At 39.0% G+C, this 18,699-nt stretch overlaps 2 protein-coding genes and 1 long non-coding RNA gene across 5 annotated transcripts in view; 2 read left to right on the top strand and 1 right to left on the bottom strand.

Moving 5' to 3' along the window:
* The window catches only part of SS18L1 (SS18L1 subunit of BAF chromatin remodeling complex), a 31,941-nt gene extending 30,578 nt beyond the window's left edge, over window positions 1-1,363 (top strand). The window contains exon 11 of the mRNA XM_087928915.1: window positions 1,328-1,363. Within this exon, the coding sequence (XP_087785041.1) occupies window positions 1,328-1,336 (9 nt within the window). The 3' untranslated portion in view covers window positions 1,337-1,363. The remainder of the gene's footprint in view (window positions 1-1,327) is intronic.
* LOC148126006 (uncharacterized) overlaps window positions 1-4,890 on the bottom strand; it is a 32,861-nt gene extending 27,971 nt beyond the window's left edge. The window contains exons 1-2 of one of the 2 annotated variants that reach the window (XR_015742674.1): window positions 4,831-4,890; window positions 172-208 (exon numbers count right to left, since the gene is read on the bottom strand). This is a non-coding gene — a long non-coding RNA (uncharacterized LOC148126006). Of the gene's footprint in view, window positions 1-171; window positions 209-4,607; window positions 4,690-4,830 lie in introns of those variants that run through there. The other variant, XR_015742673.1, reaches the window with a different exon arrangement.
* Window positions 4,891-4,980: 90 nt separating this feature from the next.
* MTG2 (mitochondrial ribosome associated GTPase 2) lies at window positions 4,981-18,053 on the top strand. 2 transcript variants are annotated; one of them, XM_087928917.1, is made up of 7 exons: window positions 4,981-5,184; window positions 7,297-7,481; window positions 9,557-9,704; window positions 14,232-14,347; window positions 14,521-14,739; window positions 16,240-16,378; window positions 17,334-18,053. In XM_087928917.1, the coding sequence occupies exons 2-7, from the start codon at window positions 7,302-7,304 to the stop codon at window positions 17,726-17,728; spliced, it is 1,197 nt and encodes a 398-aa protein (XP_087785043.1). In that variant the 5' UTR covers window positions 4,981-5,184; window positions 7,297-7,301; the 3' UTR covers window positions 17,729-18,053. The 2 variants fall into 2 exon arrangements, with proteins under 2 accessions (XP_087785043.1, XP_026553196.2); XM_026697411.2 differs by having other exon boundaries at window positions 4,981-5,331.
* Window positions 18,054-18,699: the final 646 nt, after the last annotated feature.

Genomic DNA, 18,699 nt, shown 5'->3' with positions numbered 1-18,699 from the left:
GTTCCTAATTTTTTTTTCTTCCTTTAAAAAAGGGTTTCCACTAGGACCAACTAAAACTCTCTAATATATTCTGCTTTATGGTACTATTCCTCCTACCACAATCTCTGTGTTGGCCTAGTTGCAGTCAATGCTGCGAAAAGTTGTTGAAAAGAGCAATTTGAATGTACTAACCTGCAGTTACTTCTGGCATTTGTCCTGGCTCTTTGTGCTGAGGGAGGGAGTGAAAATTGCACCATTATTTAATTGAAACAAAGCATCCCTCCGACTAAGCTAAATCCCACAATGACTTCATGGGCAGCTCCTTGCTGTTTTCTTAGCAATTGTATGGGATAGTTTGCATTGTCATCTTTTAAGACTTCCCAGTCTTGATTGCCATCCTGGGATTACCTGGTTGTCTCCCAGCCACGTACTACCCAAGCCCACGTCTGCTTAGCTTTTTCAAGATCAGCCAAGATTTGAGGAGTGTGAGAAGTTTGGATCAAAATATATTTTATTCTTTACACTGTTTCCATCTTCCCTTAAAATATTATCAGAATCCACAATGGACTGAGAATCAGTGTCTCCACTAGGAAAGTGACAGTCAAGCTGAAGTTAAGTTAATCAATTAAAAATAGCAAACGGGAGGAAAAAATATAACTTCCTCAAACTCCCCCCAATAAGTTACCCAGACCTAATCCATATAGGATAAGGTCTGTAAACACAAAGAGAGTTAATTAAATTAGGTATCCCAGTGGAACTGCATATTCACAAGAATAAACATCATAGATGACATACATACATATAGATGCCCTTCAAGGATCATCCTAGAATCAGCAGGTAGACACTTGCACACCTAGGACAAGCTCCCCAATAAAACTCTACCCCATTTCTTTTCAGCTGGCCCTAAAGGCGAACTCTTTGCTTTTAGGAATAAATATTTCTTCTTTCCTCACATCTATCTGGACCTCATTTTTATTTATTTATTGTGCAATCCCGGCTTAAGTTGGAACCCCAAATTATTCTTCTGACAGTAGGTGTCACCACTTCAGGGGAGATGGCCCAGTAACTGTGGACCAATGTTTTTCAAATGTGACAACTTTAAAAATGTATGGACTTCAATTCCCAGAATTCCCTAGCCAGCTGGCTGGGGAATTCTGGGAATTGAAGTCCATACATCTTGAAGTTGTCAAATTTGAGAAACAATGCTTCTTAAATACCACCAGAGGATTAGTAGGAAGATAACCGCTTTTATGTTGGAATTGTGGATATCCAAAAAGGTACGACCTACGTTGCTTTTTTTTTAAACAGCTTTGATATTTGTTCCTTCTATGGATATTTTTTTTTCTAGCATTGCTGAAAACCACTTTGGAAAAAGCCACAACAGCATTTAAACACCTACAAACAGCAACATAGCATCTGTTGGAAATGTCTTACATTAAGAATTTCTTGAATGTTGTATATAAATTGTATTTGAAAAACACGCTTTGGAAATAGTTTGTACATTATTTCCTGATTTATACTTGATATTTAGTGTTAATATTTCTAACTGTTAATAACAAGATATCTTAATGTGTGGTGATTTTTATGTATTGATGTGAAAACGAGGCAATGCCAGCATTTTAACAGTTTCATTACTTGTACCATATTTTCTGTTTTGTAATACAGAATGTTAAAATACACTTTAGGTTTAAAAGACTGGATTGTGAAGCCAAGCCATGGCACTTTTTCATATGACGGAAAGACTTTTAAAAGGACTGGTGTAATCATATTTGAAGTCTGTCTTTGTTTTTTTTTTTTAATTGCAGATTTAATGAAAATGATACATAAACTACATTCTATTTATAATCGGAAATATTTCAAGTAAAGATTGCATGAGAAAAAAAAAGCATCAATGTCACTTTTCAAGATGTAAAATTGTAATTATCAAGGCCAGGCTTCAACATTTCCCTTAAGCAGAATAACTTTCAGAAGTGTCATCTGGAGCAGAAAAAAAATCCATTCCTAGAATTTTCAACATCTTTGCAGGGCCACAGATTTACTAGTCATTTTGGAGAAAGATAGTATCCTTTGAAATGGAGGTTAGACAGCTATTTGGGATGTTTTTGTCTGATTTCTGCCCTGAGCCTGGGGTTGTACTTGGCCTAAAGCAGTTTTTTTTAAAAAAAGAACTTGGCAATTTAAGATGTGTAGACTTAGACTTCCAAAATCCTCCGGACTGCATTTTGGCTGGAAGATTCCAAGAGTTGAAGTCTGCAAATCTTAAAGTTGCAAATTTGAAAAACACTAAATTTGAAGGGTACTTATCTGGGTTATTTAAGTGTTCTTGCCGTTTAGTATAAAAACTTTGCAACAGACTCACTGAAGAATGAACAAAATGAACCAAAAAATGTGCCAGCAGAAAAAGTCTCAAGGCAGCATCCCTCCCCCACCCCCCCAAAAAAAGATTTGGAAAACATAAATGATTTGCAAGAGTAGCATCAAATGCTTTTCAGCTTTACCAACTTTAAGATGTCAACTCCCAGAACGTCCCAGCCAGCATGGAGAATTCTGGGAATTTAAGTCCACACATTTTTAAAGTTGCCAAGGTTGAGAAGAGTGGTTTAAGCAGGTTGAGAGAGAGAATCCTAGGTCATAGCTATAATGGATTAATTGGGTCTTAATTAATTACAGGGCCAAGTGCATGATTGTCCTCAATTTAAATTTAGATATAGGCCTCTTTTCCTATAGACCCCCCTGGTCATTGTATCTATTTATATTAGGTGAACTGGACATAGATTGATAATGAATATTGTGATAGGCTTGAGAAACTGCCCATCTTTTTCAAACTAGGCAACATATACCATTGTTCTTTGAAAGGTTATTAACTTAGTCCAGTGAGTGGGAGTGATTAATTTTTTTCAGATATCACAGCAGTTGGGAAGCTAAGTGCATTCCTGGCCACCCACACGTAAAAAATAAATCACACAATTTTTCCTCCATTAGTTCCTCATGACAGGCCGGTGGGAGTGAGATATGGGAAAACAATACTTCTGATTTGCAACAACCACAAAAATGAAGGCTACCTTTGCAGTCGGCTGGGAGTGATTTGAGGACAGCTTGTTCTAGTGGTTAAGGCACTAGGCTAGAAAGCAGGAGAGGCCATGAGTTCTAATTCCATCTTAAGATGTGGAAAACTGGCTAGGTAACTTTGGGCCAATCACCAGGAGACAGTGAGTTCTAGTCCCGCATTAGGCATGACTGCCAGATGGTTGTCTCCAATCACTGGGAGACTGAGTTCTAATCCTGCCCTAGGCATGAAAACTGGGTGAGGCCAGTCACTATCTCAGCCCAACCCAATTCACAGGGCTGTTATTGTGGGGAAAATAGGAGGAGGAAGGAGTATTAGATATGTTTGCCACCTTGAATTGTTTATAAAAATAATAAAGGCAGAATATAAATTAAATAATTATGCATTTTTCCTGTGGATAAATGGTAGTTGCCTGTCCTTGCATAGGGCATCAGATGAGTAAAGTGGAAGGATAAGGATTTCTCTCTCTGGTTCTTTACTGAACTTAGTTTTCTTTATTTGCAGATGTGCCACAGCCAAATTGCAAAATATCCTATCCTGCTTTCAGCTGCCTATTCTTGCCTTCACCAATATCCTTTGTGAGAAAATACTAGCAGGCATATGTGTGTAACATTCCAAATCATAGTTTTATCATGGCTTCCCAAACGGCAATCAGATAAATTAAGCCATAATTTATTTGTGGTTGATCAAACAGCACTGTATGTACAATTTCTTAATCCCAAATAAGCGAAATGGATGTTTGCAACTAACTTTGGCTACACATTGCTCTGTGTCTTTGTACAAACCCAGTTAAGTATAATTTTTGTGCAAAAAAAATAGAGTTGAATTAACACAGTGTGCCTCATTTAACCACAGGTTAGCACAGGGGTCCCCAAACTTGGCAACGTTAAGACTTGTGGACATCAACTGGCTGGAAATTGTGGGAGTTGAAGTCCACAAGTTGAAGTCTTAAAAGTTGTCAAGTTTGGAGACCTCTGGGTTAGCATGTTGTATAAATACAGCCCTTATAAAGGTAGTTGGTGAAGTTTACCTAACAGGTTAGTTTGTGGGTGAATCGGAGATTTTGGGGAGTTGGTCCAAACTATCTACAGGCATTCCATTCTGAAGAAGTCAGGGGTTTGCCACCACTTTCTTCCAGGAGGGAGATCAATCCTGGAGAGATTTGGATGAAAGACCATTAGGATTTCTAGCTGCTATTTATATTCCAACTCCTATTGTAGGGGAGACCAGTAGGATTTCCTAGTGGTCTCCTATCCAAATAACTGCTAGCTTTCTCGCAATTGGGTCATAGTGGCCTGCCACCTAGCTGGAGTGGCAAACGCTAGTCCTTCCCCCAAATAATTAAATGTACATAATGCAGTGTTTCTCAACCCTGGCATCTTTTAAACCATGTGGACTTTAATTCCCAGAATTCAATATTGACTAGGGAATTCTGGGAATTGAAGTCCACATATCTTACAGGCTGAGAAACTCCAGCAGAATTCATAGGGAACACTTAGCGTTTCCTTTGCTATCAGGTTCTGCCAATTTCTGCGCAGCTTCCTTTCCTGAAACAAAGTACCTGGCCTCCGCCTTGACAAAGCTCCTCCTCACTTCTGCTAACCCCACCCTGGGTGCTTTTCTTATCCAATCACAACGTCGCGCCTGCTTCTTTCCCTCCAATCCCGTTTCCCCAGAGAAGCGGTGGGGTGAGAGAGAGAGGGGGGGGGAGGAAAGGTAGCCTCGCGCGACCCTTGCAACCTCTCTAGCGCTAAACGGCGCCTGCGCACGCGTATCATACGGACTCCACAGCTTTCCTGTCTCCTGTTTTTCCTGCGCGTTGGATCTGCGCCTGCGCAGAAATCTCTTTCCCCCCCCCTCCCGCCTTGCTCCCGCTAAAGGCGGTCGCTCAGATTCTCTTTCTCGGTCGCCCTTTCCTCGACGCGCAACTTTTTGACGTCACGGCGCGCGACGCCGAACTCTGGAGCGGGGGAAGAAGGCTCCTCTGAAAACGGCTGCGCGTGAATGAAGCGGGAAAGTTTCCCCACCTCGGCCGTCTCGTGCCTACTCCGTCCCTTGTTCTATGGAGGGGGAGGGAGCGGGGACGCAACTGAGGCGCTGTTAAAAGCAGAGGAGATGCAGTAAGCCAAAGGGGGAAGGCAGGCTCCCAGTTTGCATTTTCGGTGACTAGGGGAGGTATCGAGGGGTGAGATGGGAGACGCGTGGAGGTGAGAAGCTGTCAGACGTGTTCCTTCTCCCTCTGCCTCCCTTTATTCCCGTCTTTGGGGGGACTTGAGGCTTCCCAGGTAACTTTTTGTATTGTATTGCTAATTAGAGCTTATAAAACTTAGGGTAGACCAATTTTAGAGTATTGTTCAATTATTGGGAATCCCCACCATATCTGACCTCCGTACAATTGAGGGGGTTCAGAAGTACTTCATGAGAAAAGTCTTGCACTCTTCTTAAAATATTTTTATGATGCATTTTCCTTTATAATACATAATATTTTCAATTTTACATCAACAATCCGTCTCATTCCTTCTCCTTCCCTCCCTTCCCTTCTCCCCTCCGCTTCCCTCTCCTTCCCTCTTTCCTTTTCCTCACCTACCTTCTCCTTCCTTCTCCTTCCCTCTTTCCTCTCTCTTCATATTTTCAAGTTTGCATTGACTATCTCTTTCCACCTCTTTCCTTCTTCCCTCCCTTCCTCCCTTTCTCCCCTCCGCTTCCCTCTTCCTTTTTTCTTGCACTCTTCTGTACACAATAGAATTCCCTAAGCTACCAGGCCTGAAATTCTCAGTTTGGATAACTTAGAACCGCGTTGCTTGCGGTCAGACCTAAGTATTGCATACAAAATTATACATGTTAATGTTTTACCTGTAAATGTATTTTTCTGTTTTAATCGCAATAATCCACATGCAAACAACTGTTTTAAACTCAATTGATACCGAAGGAGAGTGCAGATACCACCCACATAAAAAATTATAGACCAATTTCTTTATTGTATACCGATTACAAAATATTTATGAGTATAATGGCTGAGAGAGTGAAAAAAATGTTAAGTAAACATATACATACAGATCAAAATGGTTTTCTTCCAACAAGACAACTAAAAAACAACACAAGGACAGTATTAGATGTCTTGGAATATTATGACGTACATCCAGAAAAACAGGTCGCACTAGTTTTTCTGGATGCTCAAAAAGCCTTTGACAAAGTAAATTGGCAATTTATGAGTCAACAAGTAAAGGAGATGAAATTTGGGAATAAATTTGAAAAAAATGTTAGATTCAATATATTCAAGCCAAGAAGCACAGGTAATAAACTCAACTGAAATCACTCTAAACTTGACTGTAAAAAATATGATTTCTCTAATAGAATTGTCAAAGTCTAGAATGCCCTACCTGATTCAGCTGTGTCAAATGCAAATTTTCACAGTTTCAATCACAAAATGACTTCCGTGGACCTTACTTCGTACTTAAGTGGTCAGCAGATGGGGCGTGCAAAAGTGTACTAACATGCCTTTCGTCCCTGTCATTGTATTTTTATTCTCTTATTCTTGGTCTCATTTTTGTTTGTCAAATTCCAATAAATAAATAAAAAACCTTGGCCTACATCCCCCTTTCTGAACCTCAGTCTTACAATTCTTGGGAGTTGGAAGTCCACTCATTTTCAAAAGTTGCTGAGGTTGAGAAACACTGGTCTACCTTGCAGGGGTGTAAACATGGTTGAAATAATTTCTGTCCAAGGAACCTGGAGCCCTTCCAGCCAGAAATTGAATACACGTGAATGAGAAAAAAGAAAAGATTTACTTAACCACACCACAAAGTGAGGGATAATCCTGCTACTTTTGAACCCACAAAAACTTTAAATTTATCTTCTTTTCTCAGTTGCAGCTTGTGTCGCTTGCCAATGTAGGTAACAATATTGGAGCAAGTCTTTTGCTACTTCTACTAGGCTTAAGTATGCATGGTATAAAGTTGATACTAAATGTTGCAGCTGGAAGAAAAAGTTTTTTTTTAATGTATTTTACATATAACTGGTCTGTTTTGCCTTTCTGTGTAAAGTTCCACAACAATAATAATATTTTTGAGAAAGTGTTTTGAAAGTTTTTTCTCATGCTTTTACAACCGCTGAAAATAAAAAATGGAAGCAACTGGTCTTTCTAAGAAGTAGCAGTTCATTTTTGTTCCAGATGTGGTACAAATTATGTGTATGCTCTTTGGCATATCTTAGTTATATGTCTGTCTCTTACTGTTTTCTTTTCCTTCTAGGCAATATGCTACTAATAATGGTCAGAGCTTGTTTGGAAAGTCAGTGGAGGCCAGTTTATTCCCAAATACATAGTTGCTTACTACAAAAGCAGATTAAAAACTGGCACAGGAGTCTTAGCATAACAAACACACAATGTTCAAAATCGCAGAAAACCTGTAAAGGAAATAAATCTGAGAAGAAGCTGGTAAAGTAAACAAATTTTTGGATTAATTACAAATATGTAACCTCTATGTCTTTCTAAGCTTTTCTTAACTACTTTTAAAGTCTCTTATTTCTCTTCCAGAAAGCACAAATTTATGAAAAAATAGAAATAATTAAATAGATTTAAGCATTTAGATGAGAATCCTGACACAAGTTTTCAATATCCCTTGCAAGCAAATGTTCTCCTGTGTTTAAGGTGTAGAATTGTATAGATAGATAGACTAAGGTTTCAATTCTCTACATACATAATCTACTGAATTTGGGATTTTCCTTTGAATAAAAATAATTGTTGTATATATTATTTGTATTTGCATCCTATTCTCTTTTTTTTGGAACACAATGTACATTGTTCTCACTTTTAATCTTGCTTCAATATTATGAGATAATAAATTACGAGAAAATAAATAAGGTAATAGTGACTGACCGAAATTCATCCATCTGGAATTCGCTTAACATCTTCTGATAGAGTTCTATAATATCCAAGCTTTTGAATTCAAATATAAAAAAAATGAAATGTAAGAAAACAGTGTCAAATTTTCACTTTAGGCTTTATTAGTGCTGATTTCCTTGTAGCTAAATTGTATCATTGGTTTGTTTCATTTGGAATATCATAGGATAGCTGTGTTAGTCTGTAGTAGCCAAAAACCAGAAGAACTGCAGTAGCCCTTTTTCCAACTTACACATCTTATTAAAAGGCATGCTTTTGTGAGCTGCAGCGTGCTACTAGGCTCTGTTTGACTATAAATGTAGACATCTCTTCTGAGTCCCAAGGTTATGTTAATTGTTACTGAATAAATCCCTTTCTCAGGAGAGAGGTCTCTTAGTGAACTTTGGCTTATGTGAGAGATTTCAAATTGTTGATTTTATAAATCCTTTTGGCAACAGTAAGCACGCAAAAGAGGCATGTGTGAGTCTAAATAATATGGTACTGAATACTGCAGCAATGTTCAGTTTCACCACTTGGTGATGCTATGCAAACTTGAGAAAGGATGTACAAGCAATCCTTGACTTACGATCAGAATTGAGCTAAAAATTCATGTTGGTAAGTAAGACATTTTTAAAATGAATTTTACCCCATTTTACAACCTTTTTTGCCACAGTTGTTAAGTGAATAACTCAGCTGTTAGTGGCACAGTTGTTAAGTGAATCTAGCTTCCCCACTGCTTGTCAGCAGGTCGCAAAAGAGGATCATGTGACCCCGGAAAACTCATGAGTCAGTTGCCAAGCATCTGAATTTTGATCATGTGACCATGGGGATGCTGCAACAGTCATAAGTGTGAAAAACAATCATAATTCACTTTTTTGAAGGTCGTTGTAACTTTGAACAGTCATTAAATGAACTGTTGTAAGTCGTCGACTACCTATATTTAAGGTAGGAACTATCACAGTTGAACGTATAGCTGGCCATCTATATTTTGTTCATGAAAGAAGCCAGCATTCTTTTAAAAATCCAAAATACTTTTTCCAGGTTATTTGTTTGTTTTTTGCTAATTGTCGTGTAACAAATACTTAGCTCTTTTTTTTGTGAAAAGGAATAAAGAATATCAGAAGTGATATGTTATAGCAAGATAGAAGTGCTGAAAATGAAACCAGGAACAAAGTTTTTTTCCAGTGAAGATGTAAGGAGATTGCTAAATGTTTTTCTTGTAAGAAAGATAATATATTTTTTATTATGCTATGGTCAGGGTTAGTTTTAGGCAGTTGTCATCTTGGGATGTCAGGAATTAATGCCAAAATTTCAGCTTCACTAAATTTCTTCTCAACATTTGGTGGAAAATGTGTGTGTATGTGCACATGAGTAATCCTTGTTTGAGATCACCATGTCTTTTAGAAAATTTGTGCTCCTTTAAAAACATGTCAAGGCTTGGATTTGTACACAGCCCAGTTTCTCCCCCAACTTTAAATATTTTTACCAATCGCAGTATTCATCAGATCAATCCTCAATAGAAGCCCTACATGTTTCCTCAAGAATTGAACATAAATGAGTATGTTTAGAACTGAAGGACTTTAAACTTCACAAATGATTAGCATCTCTGAATAATGTGTCTCCCATTCCAGAGTCGATATTTTGTCGATCGCCGAAAGGTTCATGTGATAGGAGGGAAAGGAGGAGATGGTATTGCTTGTTTTCTCAGTGAGCCTAGAAAAGAATTTGGAGGTCCCAATGGAGGAGACGGAGGAGATGGGGGACATGTTATATTTAAAGGTAAGAAGGTTACTATCTCTTGTACAGAGCTTTTCGGTTTTAAGACAGTCTTATGAAAGGGGAAGGAGAGTGACTGAAACTCCGCTAACCTGTCCCTTAGCAAGTTGAGTTTGAATGACAGAATTGATAAAAGTTTTTGTCCCAAGAGAGACTCCTGGGGTGGGGGGTGGGGAATAAGGACTTTTAAAGTGTTGCAGAACTGCAATAGTCCATCTGATAACTGTCTATGTTGGTTCTTAGTTACCTTGTTGTCAGTGACCACACTGAGTGAATATTCAGTGCTTTCAAGTCATCAATCCCTGAATTTTTTTTCTTCCTTAAATGTTATTAATTCAAACACATTTAATAAATAATTTTAATCCATTTAATAAATGTAAACTAATAATAACAATTTACAGTTCTTCCTATGGAAGGGTATTTTGTTTCTCAGCGAGCATTCAGCCTGTTTCTTTTAGATGTCTATGGAGATTCTCAATCATCCAGGTCATGGTTGTCCCAAAGGTGCTTTTTCAAGAGGCAGCTAGACTTACTTTGTTTTTCTTTGAAAACATTTTGCTTCTCATCCAAGAAGCTTCTTCAGCTCTGACAGTCAGAGCTGAAGAAGCTTCCTGGATGAGAACTGAAACATCTTCAAAGAAAATCCAGAAAGTCCAGCTGCCTCTTGGAAAAGCACCTTTGGGACTGTTTATTTTAGATTGCAATCTCATTCTATCAGTCTAAGGTCAGTGTGATGGCTCAGTGGTTAAAGATGCTGTGCTTGTCAGCTGGAAAGCTTGAGCGCCACACAACAGGGTGACAACCTAGCAGTTTGAAAGCATGCAAATGTGAGTAGATTAATAGGTACCACTTCAGCAGGAAAGATTATTGCGCTCTATGCTTTCATGCTGGCCACATGATGATGGAAGCGTCTCTTAGACAGTGAAGCTCTCTCAGCTAAGAATCAGATAAGCACTGCCCCCTTGAGTCGGTCATGACTGGGTAGGGAAACCTGTAAACTTTTTTTATCTGCCTGCATCACATCTTTTCTGCCCTGAGCAAATTTGACAACCCATCAGTCCCATTATCCTCCCATGTTTCTAGTCTAGTCTAGTCCAAGGTTCTGGACCTTAAAGGGTCAAAAGATTTTCTCCCTGTAATAAGAAAAAAGGCTGGCAAGAGGTGGCAAGAAGATCTCAAGATTGGCTGACTCTCTCTGCTGTTCTCTTGTATGATTTCAGCTGTTGAAAGAAAGGACTTCAAATAAGGCTTATCTTCACCCTTTAAAAGATTTCTAACCTGAGCCAAAAGTAGTCTAGATAAGTTTGAGAAAAATGGGAGGCAAACAAGATGGACAATTTTGACAAACAAAGCCAAGAAGAGAGAAAAAAGAAAGCACATAACTAGGTGGAGTAAATAACTTTTTTCCCACCTCATTGTAGTTGTGCTTTTAAAGTTGTAGCAATGTTTCGGCAGAATCTCATCTGCCATCATCAGGCTTCTGTATAGTGTTCATCTGTGAGTCAGGCTTTTATAGTGGTTTCAGATTTAAATTTGGGGCAGCCTATTGCTGTGGCAGAATGGTTTTTTCTTCATCCTGTTTGGTTGGGAATCTTGGTCTGTGTTTATTGGTCTTGGAGTTTGCTGTGTTCTGCTTGATTAGTGTTTCTAATATCTTCTGTCCATTTTGTGGCTCTTTTTGTATCTTGATTGGCTGGCAACATTGTGTTCCTTTATTGGAGGCCTTTAGTGCAGCTTGGCTCCGGGTAAATGGACGGCTATCATTAGTTAGGAAGCTAGGTTTCATCTGGGTGCCTGGTTGGGGTGTGTTTGAGCTGGAGGTACCAGTGGGGATCTGTTTGTGCCCAGGTGCTTGTCTGGCTAGTGGTGTGAAGATTTTTTTGTTTGTGAGTGCAGGTTTCCAAATGATTGACAGTCTGGTGGAAACATCTCTTCTATTCATGCTTTCTGATCTTTTTTCAATCTCTATGGCTTCTCTCGTGATTCTGTGGCTGGGGTTTCCTATAGTGGCTAGGGTTTTGGTGCCATTGAAATTGATGCTATGACCTGTGGCTTCCATGTGTTGGACTAGTGAGGAAGTGTGTTCCAGCTTTTTGATTGCATTTTTGTGTTCATCCAGGTGGGTACTTATTCTTCTATTGGTCTGTCCAATGTATGTGGCCGGGCATGATGCACAGGGGACTTCATATATGCCTTGGTTTTCCAGGTCAATTTTATCTTTGGGGTTTCTAAGGATGGCTGCTATTTTTCTGTCTATTTGAAGGAAGTCTTGATGTGATGCCTGTGTAGTATCTTATGTTCCTCTTATGTATCTTAGTTCCTCTTATGTAGGGCAGGACAGCTGTTCCATAGGTCTGTTCATCTTCTGGATATCCATTATGTCTCAGTGTGTTTTTGTGGATCAAGCCGGTGATTTTGCTTTTGTGGAAGCCGTTGGCTGCCAGTACTTTAGTCAGGGTGCATAGTTCAGTCTTAATGTATGTCTTGTCTGTCAGGCGTTTGGTTCTAGCAATTAGTGTTTTAGCCACGGAGTTTATCTGTGCTGGGTGGTGGTGGGATTGGACATTGAGGTAGTGGTTGGTGTGTGTTTTCTTCTGGTATACGGTGTGTCCTAGTGTGCCATCTGTTTTTTTGTAGATTAGTACATCTAGGGATGGTAGTTGTTTGTTTGTTTCCATTTCCATGGTGAACTTGATTTTGGGGTGTGTGCTGTTTAGGTGTGTTAGGAAATTATTCAGGTTTTCTTTTCCATGGGGCCAAATCACGAATGTGTCATCGATGTATCTTAACCATAGTTTGGGTTTGTGGATGGCATTGGCCGGGGCTCTGGATTCGAATTCTTCCATGAACAGGTTTGCAATGACGGGTGACAGTGGGGATCCCATGGGGGCTCCTTCAATTTGTTTGTATCTTTGTCCTTTGTATATGAAATATGTGTTGGTTAGGCAGTGTTCTGTTAGTTCCATGAGGTGTTTAGCTGGTTGGTATTTGTTTTTGATGATTTCAAGGGTCTCTTTTATCGGGACTTGAGTGAATAGTGAAACCACGTCGAAACTTACAAGCAGATCTTCTTGCTTCACGTGTAGATCTTCAATCATTTCCAAGAAGTGGTATGAGTTTTGAATAAAGGAATAAATCAAGGAACATTAAGCAGTATGTATGTCAATGGACTCAGGACCCTCATTCTGAAGTGCATTGTCAGCATTAGCCATTCAGTCGTGTCCGACTCTCAGCATTGGACCAGCATTTTCCACGCCCTCTATCTCCCACAGCCTCCTTCAAATTCTCCATCCTCATCTTAAGTGCAGGCAGGCATCTTATAGATTTTATAGATTTTGAATGTACTGAATCAAAGACACTTCACTAAATCAAAGATATTTCCTTATAGTAATAAAACATTGGGCTGTCCCAAAGGCACTATAACATGCAAAAGAAATGCTTTAATAGATGGAACAGAAGTGCTTTGATCTATTTTGTTCCCATTTTGTGAGAACATCTAATCTAAGTGCTTCTTTCAGAATAGTTTGCTTGCTAAATTCAGCTCTTAAAACCAACATTCAGTTCCCGGAATTTTTTAAAGTTTGTTTGGTATAGATTAGAATCTTACGAAGATTTTGCTTTGTTTAGGTTCTTATGTCATCCGGCTGGGTGAATTTGGGCCAGTTATTTTCTCTCAGTTCACCTCACCTCACAGGGTGGTTGTTGTGGGTAAAGTAGGAGGAGAAAAATGTATTAGGTATGATCACTGCCTTGGGTTACTTATAAAAATAAAAAAGGCAAGGTAAAAATGGTTTTATTTATTTATTCATTTGTTCATTCATTCATTTCTCTTGATGTAGCCTTACGATAAAGTAGATTTAGTTCATCTTCTCATTTGCTTTTATATATATAAAAGCAAATAATTAAAAGCATGATCACTACAATTACAAAATGCAAGATAAAATATAAAGGGGAGCAGATTTTAAAAATCCAGTAATTCAAATAATAAATCTGCTTACAGTCAGTTCTCATTAAAATGGCCTATAAGCCCACTACATATTTATAAATATGTAAATAAATGAGGTAAAATAAAAGAACACATCAATATCTTAACATGTGTACTTCGGTTTAATTCCCACATAAACAAGAATGAATGTTGAGAATTTAACTGCTAAAACAATGGGATCATGAATTGTAACTATAACTGTTGTTGACATTGAGAATTGTTAGTGAATACAATAAAATATGAATTGCAGTTTGTCTGCTTAAATACAGTGATTTAATATTTTGAAGTTGGTGATCATAACGTTATCTTTGCAAAAATTTATATGAACACTTTTGTCATTTAGGGAAAAGAACAGCTGGTATATCAGAAGGTAAAGAACAGATGAGATACTCAGCATTTGGTGTGAAATAAAAACATAAGATTTGGCATGTGCTCCTATCCAGGAAACAGTTTATTGATTCATAATTAATCAACACGGGGTTTTTCTTTAAAAAAAAAGAATTGATCATTAGCGTGTTGAATTGTAACATATTTTGTTTTTACAGTGGATCAGCAAATCAAATCCTTGTCCTCCGTCCACCCATTTTATAGAGGCTTCAGTGGGGAAAAAGGAGGAAGCAAAAACTGTTATGGAGCATCTGGCAGGCCCCTTTATGTTAAGGTAAATTGTTGATACTTGTTAGATGGTCAAAATTTTGAATTTGTAAAAGCTGAATGGCTAATGTCCCACATTTGGAAGACTGCTGAGCAGCTATTTGCTCATCAATAGAAGCTAACAGCCATGGGTGGTAAATTCCTAGCTGTATTTTACTTAAATTTATCTTTGTTTTGTAGATACCTATTGGTACCATGATTATGGAAGGCACTAAGGTTGTAGCTGATCTCAACCAACCCGGGGAAGAATACGTTGCAGTCTATGGTGGAGCTGGTGGCAAAGGCAACCGTTTCTTTCTGGCTAATGACAACCGAGCACCGACAACTGTGACTTTAGGAGAACTGGGTCAGGAACGGTTCCTTCACTTGGAGCTCAAAACTGTGGGCCATGCAGGGATGGTAAGTGTGTTTGGTTTGTTTTTCAGTATGATGGTTAACTTTGAAGAAACAAATATTTATGTCAGGAATGTTGGAACATGGGAGATACGTATGCAGGTTTAAAAAAATGTACTCCTTGAAAAAAAGCCAATGCAATCCTGAACTCCGTTAACAGAGGGATACAATCAAGATCAAGTGAGGTACTAATACCACTCTATAAAGCCTTAGTAAAACCACACCTAGAGTACTGCATCCAGTTTTGGTCACCACACTATAAAAAGATGTTGAGATTCTAGAAAAAGTGTAGGAGGCTGGAGATTAAAACATATGAAGAACGGCTGCAGGAACTGGGCATGGCTAGTCTAGTGAAGAAAAGGACCAGGGGAGACAGGATAGCAGTTTTCCAATATTTGAGGGGCTACCACAGAGAGGAAGGAGTCAAGCTGTTTTCCAAAGCACCCGAAGGCCAAACAAGGAATAATGGATAGAAACTAAGGAGAGATTCAACCTGGAAATAAGGACAAATTTTGTGACAGAACAATCAACCAATGGAACAGAAGTTGCCTTTGGAAGTTGTGGGAGCTTCATCACTGGAAGCTTTCAAGAAGGGATTGGATTGCCATTTGTCAGAACTGGTGTAGGTCTCCTGCTTGGGTGAGGGGTTAGACTAGATGACCTACAAGGTCCCTTCCAACTCTGTTAATCTGTTAAACATAAACCCAGAATAATTAGGTGCCTCCTTCCCCAAATTGAAAAACTAAATGAGGGACAAACGAGGAAAATTTATGTGGTCCCTAAGAATTGACAACCTGATGACATATAATTCATAACATCTGCTTCTTGAGTTTTGCTTGAAATTCTTGGTTTAGAGATAATTGACAATCAGATTAACAACAGTTGGGTAACTTGGGAGTGGGATGGTAGGTGTTGGTGCTTTGCTTTGCCATTACACCTAGTCCTTGACTTAAGGATCACAACTGAGACCAAAATTTCTGTTGCTAAGCAAGGAAGATGTTAAGTGCATTAGCCCTGTTTGATGACATATTTTGCCACAATTGTTAAGTGAATCACAACGGTTGTTAGGTGAATCTGGCCTCCCCCATTGGACTTTGCTGAGCTTTCTGGGAAAGTTGCAAATGGTCATCATGTGACCCCAGGATACGGCAACCTTCATCAATACATGACAGTTGCCAAACACCCAAATTTTGATCATATCACCGTGAGGATGTGGGAAAAAAATGGTCACAAATCGCTTTTTCCAGTGCCGTTGTAATTTTGAACGCTTACTGAATGAATGATTGTAAATCAAGGGCTACCTGTATTATGTTTTTCAGCCTGTAAAACAAATGGCTGAAGGGATGAAGGTCCAAAAGGTTGGTGACCCCTGAACTAGATCATTAAATCAAACCTATAAAAATAGGAAAAAATAGGAAAGCTGCTAAATTCTATTTTGCCAGTAGAATTCAATGTCACGTTGAAGGCAAACGCTACCTCTCTTTCCAATTGGGCTCTTAATTCCAGATTGGATTCCCCAATGCTGGGAAATCGTCCATCTTGCGAGCAATCTCCAGAGCAAAACCCGCCGTGGCTCCTTACCCATTCACAACCCTGAATCCTCACGTAGGCATTGTTCGCTATGAAGATTACGAGCAAATTGCAGGTACGCCTTTATATTTCCTTCTGGTTTTTTTTTTTTATGACCTTCATGGTATTATTTCCTTCTGGAAAAAAAAAAATAAAGCATTTTGTGACAGCGATTTCACTTTGCAAGAGCTAAAGTTTGTGCTAAGAAAGCTTAACTGCATATCATCCTTTTTCATGACCCAAGATTGGAAAAGAATAAAAAGAAATGTAAAAGAAAAGAATGAAGCACCTGTAAAAAAAAAAAATCCTGAGTCACAAATGACGGCAAATATATGTATCCCAGGATAATGTTCCATGATTCAGTCTGGCTTGGTCACTGGGACCAGAGGTTTAGTCTTGTCAGCTTTCAGACCCATGCTGGAGCCCATTCTCAGGGAACTTCTCCCTAACAGAATGTGCTTTGGGCTGTTCTGTGTGTGGTATTTATATGGTGCCTGTTGTATGTGGCTTTTTAGATGGTGATTGGGGTTTTGATGGCTGGCTATGAAGTCTTTGGCTGTTGTTTGCTTGTGCTGCCACCAGCTTATCAAGTACTTAAGAGGTGAGAGCTTGGCAGCACCTCTGGTCCCCGTGACTGACACAGATTGGATCTTGCAAAATGGAAAGTGTTTTGATTATCTCAACTGCAAACTAATCAAGGGGTCCTGAACATGAGGGTACCCAGCTGCCCCACAGTCCTCTAGGATTTCAAACAGTGTTCCATGGAATCCTAGAGTTCTGGAAAACTTTGATGGCTTCTCTGGGGGAAAAAACACAGCCAACACAGCCAATTTCTATCATTACAATTTTGCCTCTTGATCAAAGATTCTGAATTTCTGTTTGTTTTTCTTTTTAATAAATTCCACGGCCTGAAAAACTTGGGGAAACTCCTGCTCCAGTTATCCAGATTGCTGATTTTTTTTTCCAGGCAGTTTTCCTCTTTGTATCATTCTCCGAAAGCAGAATTTTATTCTTGTTATCTTATTTTGCAGTTGTAGATATCCCTGGAATAATAAAAGGAGCTCATGAAGACCGGGGGCTTGGTTTGGCCTTTCTGAGACATATAGAACGCTGCTGCTTTCTCCTCTTTGTGCTGGATCTGTCTGTGGCTGAGCCCTGGGCACATTTGGAAGCCTTGAAGCATGAACTGGAACAGTATAAAGTTGGCCTATCAAAAACTCCTCATGCCATTGTTGCAAATAAGTTTGATCTTCCGGAATCCAAGAACAACTTGCCCCTCCTTAAGGAGCAAGTGAAGCAGAGAGTCATCCCACTCTCTGCTCTGACAGGAGAAAATCTAGAGGAATTGTTGGTGCATCTGAGAGAACTCTATGATGATTATCTGAAAACAGAAAAAAAACAGGTTCGCAAGCCAATGAAATGGTAGTAACAGAACTCTTCCATTATTACATTGAAATAGGGAGGATATTTGGAGTTTGGGCATGGATAGGAGGGACAGTTTCTAAAAGCAAAATAAAATTGCTTTTTATTCTTTAATGTTATAAGGAGATACACAGAGCTCTACCAGCAGGGTGCTATAGAAGCAGATAAGAAAGAATGGTCAATCTGCACAAACAATAAGTTAAGCAAAAGACGAGTCCACCCTGCAACAGAAAATGAAATGTTCTTAAACCTACTGAGACCTACAAGGCAAAATTTAATCTAAGGAACATTCAATAATTTAATAAAGGTATGTTTGTTTTTGTTATGGCGTTTCTGTTCTCCCAATTCCACATGGACTCTAGGCAATTTACAAATTCTTTATAAGTATCAAATATAGCACCACATGACAACCACATGACTGCAAGGAATATAAATCCTTCCATCCTCCATGATTCAGTCAGAACTGAGGAAGCTTCTTGGACAAGAAGTGAAACATCCTCAAGTAAAAACAGTCTAGTTGCCTTTTGAAAAAGCCCCTTTGGGGGTTTGTAGGGCTTGTAAGTGATCAAGAGTATGGTGGCTCACATGGTTAGAACACTGCATGACCAGCCAGTGTTCAAGACCCAACTGCTGCTATGTAACAGGCTGAGCTCCCGTAATTCACTCCAGCTCGTAGCAATTTGAGCATGAATAATCACAAGTGGATAATAGATACCACTTTGGTGTACACATTAACAGGGATATAAATGAGTCCCCGGGCAATGGTGATGTCACCAGCTCATCCTTTCAAGCTGGAAGTGCCTCAGGGCTTCCAACACAAACATGAGCAAGTGATGACCAGTACTTTGAATTATATTCATTATATATGGTATTGCATGGCTCCAGTGGTTTGTACCTGCCAATGGGCTGCTACCTGCATTATGCACCAATTGCATTTTTCACGTATTCAATAGCCATAGCTCTTAAGACTTATAT

Source organism: Pseudonaja textilis, chromosome 3 (genome assembly GCF_049901715.1).
Source record: "Pseudonaja textilis isolate UNSWEBS1 chromosome 3, rPseTex1.2, whole genome shotgun sequence".
Classification (NCBI taxonomy): Eukaryota; Metazoa; Chordata; class Lepidosauria; order Squamata; family Elapidae; genus Pseudonaja; species Pseudonaja textilis.
This window is presented reverse-complemented; position numbering and strand designations above follow the sequence as displayed.